Source organism: Nerophis lumbriciformis, linkage group LG05 (assembly GCF_033978685.3).
Source record: "Nerophis lumbriciformis linkage group LG05, RoL_Nlum_v2.1, whole genome shotgun sequence".
Classification (NCBI taxonomy): Eukaryota; Metazoa; Chordata; class Actinopteri; order Syngnathiformes; family Syngnathidae; genus Nerophis; species Nerophis lumbriciformis.
In genome coordinates this window covers 35949777-35965659 of record NC_084552.2, presented here as the reverse complement: position 1 = coordinate 35965659, position 15883 = coordinate 35949777, and the positions used below count along the sequence as shown (strand labels likewise).

At 36.7% G+C, this 15883-nt stretch overlaps 1 protein-coding gene across 1 annotated transcript in view; it reads left to right on the top strand.

The window, feature by feature from the left end:
- The first annotated feature begins 4096 nt into the window (after positions 1-4096).
- Positions 4097-15883, top strand: part of gys2 (glycogen synthase 2) — a 30381-nt gene continuing 18594 nt past the window's right edge. Inside the window, exons 1-4 of the mRNA XM_061959018.2 lie at positions 4097-4296; positions 11341-11522; positions 12792-12983; positions 13165-13350. Coding sequence (XP_061815002.2) covers positions 4173-4296; positions 11341-11522; positions 12792-12983; positions 13165-13350 — 684 coding nt within the window. The 5' untranslated portion in view covers positions 4097-4172. The remainder of the gene's footprint in view (positions 4297-11340; positions 11523-12791; positions 12984-13164; positions 13351-15883) is intronic.

The following is a 15883-nucleotide window of genomic DNA, read 5'->3' as shown; positions in this document are numbered from 1 at the left end:
TGTTGTTGTTGACGGTGCTGCTGTTGGGCGTTGTTTTCACTCAGGGAGAAACGCAGTTTGGGATCTTCCAAAAAATTTCCCACGGTGCTTCTTCTCAGATTAATTACAATGGAACCTTGACAAACAGCAACAAAATCATTTAAGCATCTATCTATCTATCTATCTATCTATCTATCTATCTATCTATCTATCTATCTATCTATCTATCTATCTATCTATCTATCCATTTATCTATCATTTCAAAAATACTATTAGGTCCACGGATTGTGACATAATGAATGGCATTTCAATCCATATCTGTCCATCCATTTATCTGCATATATACAGTTGTAATAACCACATCATCCTACAATACTTATGCATATTGTGTAATACTGTACGGTTACATTGTGTTTAACTGGTATACAAATGTCCTCGAACTGAAATTATACTGTATTATCATTATCATTGTTACACAGTATATATCCACAGTGCAAGAAGGAGCTCTACCGCAGGTCCTTTCTACCCACAGCTATAAGACTTTACAACGCACTTATGAGATTACTGTGATCTTTTTTTGTGGTGTGCACGGTTGAAAAGGGGTTAGTCAGTGCATGTGCCTCACAATACGAAGGTCCTGGGTTCGATCCCCGGGCTCGGGGTCTTTCTGTGTGGAGTTTGCATGTTCTCCCCGTGACTGCGTGGGTTCTCTCCGGGTACTCCGGCTTCCTCCCACCTCCAGAGACATGCACCTGGGGATAGGTTGATTGGCAACACTAAACTGGCCCTAGTGTGTGAATGTGAGTGTGAATGTTGTCTGTCTATCTGTGTTGGCCCTGTGATGAGGTAGCGACGTGTCCAGGGTGTACCCCGCCTACCGCCCGAATGCAGCTGAGATAGGCTCCAGCACCCCCCGCGACCCCAAAAGGGACAAGCGGTAGAAAATGGATGGATGCATGGATCTACACATATTAGTGAGCAATATGTAGTATTCCATACTAATGTTTTGTTTTTCATTATTCTTTACTTCTGTTGCTGTATGTAAAAACCTGCACTGCAACAAGGTAATTTCCCCATTGTGGGATGAATAAAAGTATATCCTATCATATATTTGTTTATTTTTTAAATGTGTTAATATAATAATTGTATCACTTATGATTTATGTAGTATTTTTAAAATATATATGAATCGAATGTGAAAAAAATTATATTATGTCTGTAGTTATGATATATTTATTTGCTATTATTTTCAAGATTTGTTAAAATAATGATTTTATTATTTAGGATTTATTTTGTGTTTTATTTTTTAATTAATTACATTTTTTTTAAAATTACAATGGATTTATGTATATATATTATGTCTCTAGTTATGATTTGCTGTATTTATTTAAAATATGTCAATATAATTATTGTATTACTTGTGATTTATTTGTTTATTTAAAAAAATATATTATTACAATTTTTATAATGGATGTACATTATGTCTGTAGTTATGACATTTTTTTTTTTGCTTGCATTTAAAAAATATATATAATTTTGTCACTTATGATTGATTTGGTATTTTTTTAATAATCAAAAAATAATTTGACAAATCAATTATTTATTTGCAGATTTTAGGGACAAATCTTCCAGTATATTATGATGATTATGGTGATGATTTGTGGATATCACTATTAAAAACAATGTATTTACTTTATGTCTCTATATTATTAGCTATGATACGTTTAACCATGCAATTAGATGTTGTCATGTAATTTGACTACATTACATAACATTATTTGTCCAATGGATTATAATTAGGGACAAGCGGTAGAAAATGGATGGATGGATGGATAAATTACAATAATAAATAAATGATAAATGGGTTGTACTTGTATAGCGCTTTTCTAGCTTCAAGGTACTCAAAGCGCTTTGACACTACTTCCACATTTACCCATTCACACACACATTCACACACTGATGGAGGGAGCTGCCATGCAAGGCGCTAACCAGCACCCATCAGGAGCAAGGGTGAAGTGTCTTGCTCAGGACACAACGGACATGACAAGGTTGGTACTAGGTGGGGATTGAACCAGGGACATATAGTTGTAATAAACACGTAGTAATCACTCATACACAGTTTATGTCAAATAGATTATAAAATGCAACTTTCCTCTGTACTACAATAAAAAAATTAATTAGTATACCTGTTCCTTGTGTTTTCTGCGCAGGAAAAAATTCTGGCAGGGACCCTCTCAGAGTCTGCGGATCGTGACAAACTCGTGCACACATCACAACCACAGCTGCAACCTTTTAGACTTCAATATTGCACTACGTATACCAGATACTGACGCTGCCATTCCATGCAGACTTTGTTTATATACCACCCGACAGGTGACCTTGGCAGCCCATCACACGCTTTTACGTATGCAGAGGTAAATTTGCGGGGCTTTCTGCTCCTGAAATGCATCATTCATACGCTTTTTCGCAGAAAAGTTGTCGCCTCGGTTTGCAGTTTGGATAATCCATTTGAATAAGTGACCAAAGCAGGCACTGGATCGGTTCACAGCCGAGTGTGAAGCGACTGGGATGAGAATCAGCACCTCCAAGTCCGAGTCCATGGCTGTCGCCCGGAAAAGGGGGGAGTGCCATCTCCAGGTTGGGGAGGAGACCCTGCCCCAAGTGGAGGAGTTCAAGTACCTGGGAGTTTTGTTCACGAGTGAGGGAAGAGTGGATCGTGAGATCGACAGGCGGATTGGTGCGGCGTCTTCAGTAATGAGGACGCTGTATCGATCCGTTGTGGTGAAGATGGAGCTGAGCCAGAAGGCAAAGCTCTCAATTTACCGGTCGATCTACGTTCCCATCCTCACCTATGGTCATGAGCTTTGGGTTATGACCGAAAGGACAAGATCACGGGTACAAGCGGCCGAAAGGAGTTTCCTCCGCCGGGTGGCGGGGCTCTCCCTTAGAGATAGGGTGAGAAGCTCTGTCATCCGGGAGGAGCTCAAAGTAAATCCGCTGCTCCTCCACATCGAGAGGAACCAGATGACGTGGTTCGGGCATCTGGTCAGGATGCCACCCGAACGCCTCCCTAGGGAGGTGTTTAGGGCACGTCCGACCGGTAGGAGGCCACGCAGAAGACCCAGGACACGTTGGGAAGACTATGTCTCCCGGCTGGCCTGGGAACGCCTCGGGATCTCCCGGGAAGAGCTGGACGAAGTGGCTGGGGAGAGGGAAGTCTGAGCTTCCCTGCTTAGGCTGCTGCCCCCGCGACCCGACCTCGGATAAGCGGAAGAAGATGTAAAAAATTCCATTGTAAATTTACAGCAAATTGCTGGCTGACTTTCACACTGACATTTACACTAATTTACAATTAAAATGACACTTAATTGCTATTAATTGCTTGGATATATAAGGCTATTGTAATTTTTAAGGTCATTTGTTTAGTATAGGAATACATGGTAGAGCGGCTGTCCAGCAACTTGAGGATTCTTGGTTCGAATCCAGCTTTCGCCATCGTGTCCTTAGGCAAGACACTTATCCCACCGTGTGAATGAATGATAGATGGTAGTCAGAGGGGCCGTAGGCGCAAATTGACAGCCACTCTTCCATCAGTCTACTCCAGGGCAGCTGTGGCTCCAAATGTAGCTTACCACCATCTACGTGTGGATGTGGAGTGAATGAATGATGGGTTCTCAGTTCCCTGTGAAGCGCTTTGAGTGTCTCAAAATCTAAATCTAATCCATTATTATTTGTATTAATCTTAGAGTAAATTTTGAATAAAGTATTTATAATACTGTTACATGCTGTGAAATCCCGATAATTTTTACGTGTCTGCAACCCGACTAATGCGACATCAGGGCCAAAATGCGCAAACAAAAAAGCAACTTTTGTCATTAAAAAAACGTGCTTCTCCGTCCTCCACTTTGCTTTGGATCAAACCCTCAACATTTCCTAACCAGCTCATTGTGTCACTCAACATTTCACCCGTGTGTGTGTGTGTGTGTGTGTGTGTGTGTGTGTGTGTGTGTGTGTGTGTGTGTGTGTGTGTGTGTGTGTGTGCGTGCGTGTGTGGTAGGCTAAAGGTTGGTGGCAGTAGGCGGGGTGGAAGCCACCCACTTCACCCCGTATGTGTCTTGTTCCACTTCAGCTTTCTCCTGAAGGACATCTGCTCACCTATCTAGAGAAAATCTTGTGTCGTGGCAGCGTTTGAAGATGCCACTGTCACGCTCACTGTCCATGACATCCTTAAGCGGCGTACTGCCAGCTTGGGAGGAGGATGAGCTGCCCGTGGAAGACCTGCTGCTGTTTGAGGTGGCCTGGGAAGTCACCAATAAAGGTGAGATCTTAATGTGTATAACTGTGCAAAAATTTAGGGAAAAAAAAACATCAAACACATATTATTATTATGTGGGTCAAATAGTAGAGGAAATTCAAATGTGTTGCATTTTGGGTTAAACTCTGAAGCTCCTCACAGAGTAAATATTGGAAGCCAGAGAAATTAGAGATAGCCTCTGAAGGGTTAAACATTAAGCTGCAGATAAGTGGTCCCAGTCCACAATGTAAAGAACCCTAACTATTAAAAACACATTAATTGGCTTATCAATGCAAACACACCACATGGCAGTGGATCATCCATCATGTTTGCATTAAACATTTGGATGGAGGGATGACATATTTATGCTTAATCCATAATCAGCATTTATCCATAAATAATGTTTCTGTCAGTTATGTACTCTGGTTTTTATTATTGCATTTATCTATTCACTTAATCCCTTTATTGTATTATCTGTTTTTTATTTTCCATGTACTGCTTTTGTTTATTTATTGTCATTATTCATTCTCATTTAGATATTTAGAAATCAATCAATCAATCAATCTTTATTTATATAGCCCTAAATCACAAGTGTCTCAAAGGGCTGCACAAGCCACAACGACATCCTCGGTACAAAGCCCACATAAGGGCAAGGAAAAACTCACCCCAGTGGGACGTCGATGTGAATGACTATGAGAAACCTTGGAGAGGACCGCATATGTGGGTAACCCCCCCCCCTCTAGGGGAGACCGAAAGCAATGGATGTCGAGTGGGTCTGACATAATATTGTGAGAGTCCAGTCCATAGTGGATCCAACATAATAGTAAGAGTCCAGTCCATAGTGGGGCCAGCAGGACACCATCCCGAGCGGAGACGGGTCAGCAGCGCAGAGATGTTCTCAGCCGATGCACAGGCGAGCGGTCCACCCCGGGTCCCGACTCTGGACAGCCAGCACTTCATCCATGGCCACCGGACCTGTGCCCCCCCCCCTCAAGGAAAAGGGGAGCAGAGGAGAAAAGAAAAGGAACGGCAGATCAACTGGTCTAACAGGGGGGCTATTTAAAGGCTAGAGTATAAAAATGAGTTTTAAGATGGGACTTAAATGCTTCTACTGAGGTAGCATCTCTAATTGTTACCGGGAGGGCATTCCATAGTACTGGAGCCCGAATAGAAAACGCTCTATAGCCCGCAGACTTTTTTTGGGCTCTGGGAATCACTAATAAGCCGGAGTTCTTTGAACGCAAATTTCTTGCCGGGACATATGGTACAATGCAATCGACAAGATAGGACGGAGCTAGACCGTGTAGTATTTTATACGTAAGTAGTAAAACCTTAAAGTCACATCTTAAGTGCACAGGAAGCCAGTGCAGGTGAGCCAGTATAGGCGTAATATGATCAAACTTTCTTGTTCTTGTCAAAAGTCTAGCAGCCGCATTTTGTACCAATTGTAATCTTTTAATGCTAGACATAGGGAGACCCGAAAATAATACGTTACAGTAGTCGAGACGAGACGTAACGAACGCATGAATAATGATCTCAGCGTCGCTAGTGGATAAAATAGAACGAATTTTAGCGATATTGCGGAGATGAAAGAAGGCCGTTTTAGTAACAATCTTAATGTGTGACTCAAAGGAGAGAGTTGGGTCGAAAATAATGCCCAGATTCTTTACTGATTCGCCTTGTGTAATTGTTTGGTTGTCAAATGTTAAGGTGGTATTATTAAATAAATGTCGGTGTTTAGCAGGACCGATAATCAGCATTTCCGTTTTCTTGGCGTTGAGTTGCAAGAAGTTAGCGGACATCCATTGTTTAATTTCATTAAGACACGCCTCCAGCTGACTAAATCCGGCGTGTTGGTCAGCTTTAGGGGCATGTAGAGTTGGGTGTCATCAGCATAACAATGAAAGCTAACACCGTATTTGCGTATGATGTCGCCTAGCGGCAGCATGTAAATACTAAAGAGTGCAAGGCCAAGAACCGAACCCTGAGGAACTCCGCACGTTACCTTAACATAGTCCGAGGTCACATTATTATGGGAGACGCATTGCATCCTGTCAGTAAGATAAGAGTTAAACCACGACAAAGCTAAGTCTGACATACCAATACGTGTTTTGATACGCTCTAATCAAATATTATGATCGACGGTATCGAAAGCAGCGCTAAGATCAAGAAGCAGCAACATAGATGACGCATCAGAATCCATCGTTAGCAGTAGATCATTAGTCATTTTTGCGAGGGCTGTCTCCGTAGAGTGATTTGCCCTGAAACCGGATTGAAAAGGTTCACAGAGATTGTTAGACACTAAGTGTTCATTTAGCTGCTGTGCGACAATTTTTTCGAGGATTTTCGAAATAAAGGGAAGGTGGGACACCGGTCGGTAGTTTACCATGAGGTCAGGATCAAAGTTAGGTCTTTTGAGCAGAGGATGAATAACCACTTTCTTGAATGCTAGGGGAACAGTGCCAGAGGAAAGTGATAAGTTTATAATATTTAGCACTGATGGACCTAATAATACAAAAAGCTCCTTGATAAGTTTCCCAGGAAGTGGGTCAAGTAAACATGTTGTTTGTTTTATCCCACTTACACGCTGTAATAGTTCCTCTAATGTTATTTCATCAAAAAGAGAGAGACTATTTTGTATTGCAGTATCCGTCGTAGATACAGTTGTATCTGTGTTCATAGAACCCAGTTGTAGCTGGGATGCGTTGTCTTTAATCTCCTTTCTAATGAGTTCAATTTTCTTATTAAAGAAATTCATAAAGTCATCTGCCGAGTGGGTGGAGCTATTGGGAGGAGTCCCTTGTTGGGTTAGCGATGCTACTGTACTAAACAAAAATTTAGGGTCGTTTTTGTTGAGGCGGATGAGATTTGAGTAATATTTAGCTAGCTTAGAAATAATGCTTAAAACTTAAATTTCTTTTAAATAATGAAAAATGATAGCTCCATTATATAAATAATAATAGAATAAATCTTAAAAAACATTTATCTCAATATATTTTTCTTTAAAAAACATTTATTTTAAAAAAATGCAAATATGTTCAAATTATTTTTCTATTTTAAACATATTTGTCTATAATAATAGTTACATTCAAATGATTTATAAATACATATTTTTTAAATAAGTACTTACTGTATTTAAAAGGATATTTATTATCCATCCATCCATTTTCTACCGCTTATTCCCTTCGGGGTCGCTGGGGGCGCTGGAGGCTATCTCAGCTACAATCGGGCGGAAGGCAGGGTACACCATGGACAAGTCGCCCCCTCATCACAGGGCCAACACAGATAGACAGACAACATTCACACTCACATTCACACACTAGGGCCAATTTAGTGTTGCCAATCAACCTATCCCCAGGTGCATGTCTTTGGATGTGGGAGGAAGCCGGAGTACCCGGAGGGAACCCACAAAGTCACGGGGAGAACATGCAAACTCCACACAGAAAGATCCCGAGGCCGGGATTGAACTCAGGACTACTCAGGACCTTCGTATTGTGAGGCAGACACACTAACCCCTATTATATTATACTATATTTTTCAATGTATTTACTATCAGATAAACAAGATTAAATTATATTATATATTTTTTAAATAAGTAATTAATATTCTAAAATTTGATGTACTACCGTACATATTTACTCTCAGATTAAACATATTGAATACATGCTTTTATTTATATATTTTTAACAATTATGTATTTTTCAAGTAATTCAAATGCAATTATTTTTTGATAAATAATTGTTTTATTTATTATTTAATACATCCATCCATTCATTTGTTTTGTACCGCTTGTCTATTTTATTTTACTTAAATATTGTTTTTGAATATTTTATGTGTATACTGTATCTTCAGACTTTATGGACACCCTATATAGTTTTTTAAATAATATGCTCAGTTGAATAAATCCTTATACTGTATGCATACTATATGCTGTTATATACACTGTCTATATTGTCTATGAGTTAGTTGCTTTGCTAAAAGTGGTCATAATGTCCAGTTTACTGTTCTATAGATGCTGTCCTCTGATGTACTTTAACATCATTCTGGCCTGACGTCAATCATCATATCAGTGTTTTGTTTGCTTTTGCTCACTAAAGCACTGGAAAAAAAGGAAAACATTTCCACACGTTTTAAATGTTACAACATAACGAATTCTGGCCATGAACCTTTATTGCACAACACAAAAAAATGTCAATGACCACTGGAGAGACATGCCAATAATGTTAAAAAATAAATATTTTATGTTATATGCTGTGCATATTAGTTAGATTATATACTAAAATCCCTGAACATTGCTCCAAAGTACAGATTTTGTGTTGATTTATTGTGAATACAAAACTAAACATAGACTTTTGCAAAGGCAGTAAAATATGATCAAACAAGGCAGCAGCTAAAGGACTGCCCCGTTTATTCCCTTTTAATCACACAGGAAAAACCCGCTAGGTGAACAGCTGATTTTATAACTTCCGGCGCTGAAGCAAGACAACCATGTGACTCGCGTCCCAAATGTGACATAGGTTGAACAAACTCACTACAGTACTAAGACTATAGTGACCATAAACAATTTGCTTCTACAGCAGGGGTGCCCAAAGTTTGGCACAGGGACCATCTGTGGCCTGTGACTCGTTTGTCATTGGCCCTAGGCACATTACAAAAAACACCAGCAAAAATTGGGAATGACAAAAAGGCCAAATGTTGAAATCAGCCAATAATAACGACACAAAGCTTTGTCTTTCAAAAACAAAAACAAAACAAAACAAAACAAAAACCCCCAAAAAGACTATATATATATATATATATATATATATATATATATATATATATATATATATATATATATATATATATATATTATACATACATACATATTATACATGGATTACATATATATATATATATATATTATACATACATACATATTATACATGGATTACATATATATATATATTTATATATATATATATATATATATATATATATATATACTATGCATACATACATATTATACATGCATTAAATATATATGTATATATATATATATATATATACATATATATTATACATGCACATTATACATGGATTAAATATATATATATATATATATATATATATATATATATATATATATATATATATATATATATATAATCAACTCAGATAGGTGGCGTCTTGTCCAGGGTGTACGCCGCCTTTCGCCTGAATGCAGCTGAGATAGGCTCCAGCACTCCCCGCGACCCCAAAAGGGACAAGTGGTAGAAAATGGATGGATATATATAGTCGAGGTTTCTGTGGTTTATCCGTTATACAGTGCTCAATACCGGGGTAGAGAGGAATATACGTTAGGTCAGGAAAAACACAGAGGCTATTTTATCCCTACAAGCCTGTTATTGGCAGAACCCTCAAACTCCCAGGCCTCTGGTAGAGGACCCGAGCTTGAGGATAACACAGATACCGCCCCACCGGGGTGATATATATATATATATATACACATATAAAACATAGTTGACGCAGGGGCAGATATTTCTTTGTTTTTGGCTGAGGCCAAGGATCTTGGGCTGGAAAATGTTGGTGACCGCTGCCCTAAAGCTAATATGCAAAAAAGTTTAATTCAAATAGTAATTACTTTCAAAATAATAAAAATATTTGATTTAAATAAATATTTAAAAGTACATTAAACATCTCTAATAATACTGTAAATATAAACTACACTGCTGTAGTTAACTATATTTAACTACAGAAGGTAACTTTATTTAACTACAGCATTGTACAAAATAGAAGCCAATTTATTTGAATGAATGTATACATTTCCAAATGCTACATAAATATTTCATACATTTTGTCAGTATTTAAAAAAAATAAATAGAGGATGGATTAACTTATTTCCAAAATACGTAAAAAAAATTATTGTAATGTAATTATTTTTTTCAAATAGTCAATTAAAGGCAATTACAATTGTAGATGACAGACTGCTACGTTTTCGTAAGTTGTTTAATTTGAAATGTATTTAAATTATTATTTAATATCTTAATAGAGGCCATTTGTTTTTCAATAGCAAACAATTGTTAGTGTCATTAAAGAAAAATACTTTGCATACCGCTGCACTTCGCAATAGTGATTATTGTGTAAGCCTATTTACAATTGTATCGAGCATAACAAAAATAGCAAGGGTGTCAGGTAAGCAGTAGGAAAGCTTTAAGAGTGGTCGTCATATGACAGTCATGTGACTATACCAGGAAAGGCCTTCTCCAAAATGGCGGTGTGTCAGGTAAGCTAGCTAATTTATAAACGTTTTTTTTCCTTATTTAAGGTAATTTTAAAGCCATTCGACGGTTCTAATTAAACTATATTTGCTATACTTCCTGAGTAAACTAATACGAAAGTATTAAGCTAAGATATGTTTATGAGTGGTTGTCATCTGCTAGGAAATGGCGTCCCCAAAATGGCATTGTGTCAGGTAAGCTACAGCTAATTTCCAAAATTGTATTTGCCATTTAACAATTATAATGTTTTAATAGTGTGTCAAATATAACACTTTTACGGTTATTACTACATTTCTTCACCGAAAGCAAGCTAGTTTGATATTGCTATCTGGCTTTTAGCTACTGCCTATGGAAATCCGGTTGTGACTCATTTGTCAAATTAGTAAAAATGTTAATTAGACACTTGATTAATGTCACTGTTTCAATGGTTTGTAATACATGGATGTTATTTGTTTTAATTCAAAGGACATTTTTGTTTTCACAAAAACATGTCATGTTGAGTTCTTCTCAAATAATGAATACATTCACTACAAACTATAAATGTAACATCACACAGCTTGAGTATGAATTAGTAATATTTTCATTTAAAAAAACATTACAAATGTGTTCTGTGAATTCCATTTGGTCTGTGGGACAGCCACCCTAAGTTTTCCTTTAAAGCGCAAATTGTTACACTGTTAGTGTTATTATGGGTTACTAAAATGTGAAGATAATTTGTTTTCAGGGATTTTTGCTAATTGGGATTGGGCGGAAATAGGACATTTTGCGAACATTAAATGTTTTTTGTGATGTTTTTTTCCCCCTGTAGTCGGTGGAATCTACACTGTCATCCAGACAAAGGCTAAGATCACTGTGGACGAATGGGGGGAGAACTACTTCATGCTTGGGCCATACTTTGAACACAATTTTAAGACACAAGTGGAGGCCTGCAAGTCGCCAATTCCCAGCATCCAAAATGCCATGGACGCCCTGATCCACAATGGCTGTCAGGTGAGAGATTGGTACATTTTGTCTCATAAAATAGGTGAAAGGTCATTGTGAGGTATGGATACAAATATCACAACAATTTAGAACATACAAGGTTGCTAGGTAGTGTAATTAAATGGCTTTAAAGACATTACAGCTAAAAAATGGTCAATGTAATTATGGACTAATGTTTTTTATTATTCCAATTAGAAAGTGTACTTTGACATTTTGAATGTCAATACTACATTTTATCTTGTGTCTTTATACAGATACCAATACAGAGTAGTATCTGGAAATGGGATTTTGCTAAATTATTTCTATTATATGTATTGCATTAAAGCAACAATACCAATTTGTGTTAGGCTACTAAGGAGGAGAAATTGTTTACTGAATTCATTTATTTTTCCACTTTTTGATGAGTGTATGTCCACAAATCAAAGCAATTATAGCAACCAATACTGTGTAAAAATGTTTTACTTTGACATTCAGTTCAGTCCAGTAAATAGGGATTTCTTGTAATTGATAGAGGTGACCACTAGATAGCAGTCGTACACCATAATCCTCCATTATTGAGTGCATTACTTGGGTTAGTAGAAGTACTAGTAGTAGTTTATTTTTGACATGTTAAAAACAGAGAGAAATAAATAATAAAAAGAGGAAATTATCTTAATAACATCACAGTAAAGTACAGAAATATAAACAAATACCAATAAGGCCTCATCATATATATGACATCAGGATTAATTTAATCTGTGATAATGCATACAGTATATTTTCTTTAAAAAAAGCTAAACAAATGTTTTGCATGTATTTAAAAACAAATAGTTTTTTTATTAGTTATTAGTATTCACATATATTTGTTCTTATATAATATCATTTTGTTCTATTTTTTATTTTATTTCTGATGCTTATTGTACAATGTAAAACAAGCTGCACTATAAAATAAATAACTTGAGGTTGTTTATTGATGTTCTCCACAATGAAGTCACTATAAAACTAAGCACTCAAATGAAAGTATGTTAATAAACATATGAAGTGCACATACATGTAGGAATCATGTTAAATTAATAATATAGTTTGTAATAAACTGGAAAAAAAGCAATACAATTATAAGGTAGGAAGATTGGCTCTAATGCTGTTAGCTCAATGCTAACGTACAATGGACCACTTCCTCGGCCGCCTATCCCAGCTGCACTTGGGCAGAAGGCAAGGTACACCCTGGGCAAGTCGCCGCCTCATCGCATGGCCTATTGCAATGATGTATTTTGTTTTTTTAAACTATTTTGATTATAGGTTTATTTTGGCCGCTGGCTAATCGAGGGTAGTCCGTATGTTATCCTGTTTGACATTGGCTCTGCGGCCTGGAACCTGGACCGTTGGAAGGGGGACCTGTGGGAGACCTGCAACATTGGTCTGCCATACCAAGACCGAGAAGCCAACGACTCACTCATCCTCGGCTCCCTGATTGCCTGGTTCTTTAAAGAGGTTAGGTCTTTCTCTGTGTGCACTGCTGGTGCATGAGTCTTTACTCTATACGTCTTCTTTATTGGCTGCCCTTCTTTCTCTTGCCTGTGTGTGTCTGTCTTACAGTCTGAGAGTAAGCTATGAGTTGACCCAGTGTCATATAAATGTACTGATCATGTCGATGTACTTGTTTTGTTTTTAGTTAACAGACCAGCTTGGAGACAATCCAAATGTCATCGCTCACTTCCATGAGTGGCAGGCAGGTCCAGGGCTTATTCTCTGTCGTTCTCGTAAGATCCCCATGGCAACGGTTTTCACCACTCACGCAACTCTGCTGGGACGGTACCTCTGCGCTGGAAATGTTGACTTCTACAACAACCTAGACAAGGTAATCTCTACAGTGTTAGTTTATTGTTTAGTTTATTATTAATAATATTAGTAATGTAATCTCAAACAAAAAAATATTAATAATTTTATAAATAATTTATAACAATTTTAAATTTAACAAAATATGATTAATACAAAAAATAATGGAAAAAAAAGAACTAAGATAGTACAGAAAAAAAAATAAATATATATATATATATATATATAAAAAATACACATTTTATATATATATATATATATATATATATATATATATTTATATATATATATATATATATATATATATATATATATATATATATATATATATATATATATATATATATATATATATATATATATAAAACAAAATCATCGTTAGTATGAACTTCATTCTGCCTATTCGTTAATGTAGCTCACAAAAGTAAGTAGACCCCTAACATTTCTGCAAATATTTTTTGATATCCTTAATGGGACAATGCTGACAAAAATGACACAGCCTTTGCTGTCTATACTGCTGACAATACAAGTGAGTATACTCCCCTACAAATTAGGTCTAATTTGCCATTTCCCCCCTACACAAGGTGAGGTGTGATAGGGGAGCAGGTGTGTTAAATTATCTCACACTCTTTCATACTGCTCACTGGAAGTTCAGCATGTGTCACCTCATAGTAAAGAACGAAGGATGTGGAAATAAAGTACCGGTAATGGGGCATCTAATGGAAGGGAGAGAAGTACAAAGTCTCTAATGTTCACCAGATGGTGTAATGGAGGATTGAATTAGGAGAATATCAAAACAACCCCATGATTATTCAGGCAGTGTTAGAAAGCAAAGTATTCACACTTTTGGTTCAATTTAGACATTTTCTCTTCGAGGTGTACTCACTGTGCTAGTGGTTTAGATATTAATTGCCGTGTGTTGAGTCATTTTGAGGACACAAGACATGTACACTCAAAAATAATTTGTTAACTAACTACTTCACATAATTATATCAAAATGTCATTTTTCAGTATTGTACCATTAAAAGATACAATGTTTGCAGAAAGGTTTGGGGTACACTAACCTATATGAGGTATGTCCGAATTGTATTTACAAAATGTTTTTATTTAGCTGAAATAATTTTTATACTTTTTAATCAAACTTGAATTTAATTTGAGGCATGTTTTGTACCAAAACAAATGAATGGGAAAGAGATTGTTCAATACAATTCTTTAGTGCAATTTTAACATCAATACAGCATAAATCTTATTAAATCAACACTGATTCGAACACAGATTTTGTACACCACTGGAGAAATTTGCCATTATATTTTTGTCACTGACAGGGCAGGAAGCGGCTAGGAATACATTTGCAGTACAATTTAATTTAAAGTGTCCTGTCATTCGTTATTGGCATTTATTATGCGCTTCTCCACACCAAACAATGCGACCCACGGCTTGCGGGGACCTACAAATTGTGTGTGTTCTGCTTATGGGGCGGGGCAACCCTGGGCATTATAATTGTGATCAGGCTCCTAATTATTAGGTCTAGGCGTGGATAGAGTCGGGGGCATCATTTCCATGCACATGCACATCAATACTGTAAATAATATTGTAACTGTTTACATATGTGACCCTAATGATTACCCTATCTCAAAAAGGGCCAAATAGGAAATAGCTGTAATGACCCCTGTTGTTTTCCAGTTTTAGTTTTGCTATTAATATGTACAGTACCACTTCTGTTTTTGTATATGAAGCTTTTCCTATGATTCGTTTTTAAAAATGTTTGCCAAAAATGTTTTGTATACCATCTCGGTCTTTGTATGGCCAAAAATTGCACGTAACAAAGTGGTCCGTTTGCCCACAAATCATTCCGCAAAACGAGTGCCCAAACGAACAATCGTATTGATTGGTGACTCAATCTCTGATTTTTTTATTGAGTACAACTGCAAATGGGCCCAAAGAAAATTGCAAGACTAATGAAGAAAGTGATGAACTCGACTTGAATTCAAGAAAAAACTTGGAGCAAAATACAAATGTGGCGTCCGTGTGGCTCTCCACTACCCTCCTCCTTGTTCAACAAAGGTAAAAATCATGTTAAATGTTCATTTATTAATTTAAGTCGTCACTTATATGTATTTTGCATTGTTTTGTCTTGTGAAACTATAGTTATTCTTTATATGTTTTGTGTTAAAGGGACCCTATCAGAATCAGAATCAGAATCAGAATCAGCTTTATTGTCATTACGCAAGGTAACGAGATTGAGGCCATTCCATACAGTGCGATGTGTGCATGCTAGAAAAACAATGTGCAAATATATAAAAATATAAAAAATGTAGAAGTGCAATGAATATGGTGTGAAATGAATATATACATGAAAAAAAAAACATGCAAAACCAACTTTTCTTACCTAGTGTTACCTGCTGTTGTGCATTTGAGATCTGCATAAATCCTGAAAATTTTAAATCAAAGCATGGAGGCATTGCGGAAATATTTATAAAACAATCTTGTTTTCTTATCTACTTTCTTCCAAACGGTTCGTTTGGAATGTGCACAATGGGTGACTTCACCAATTA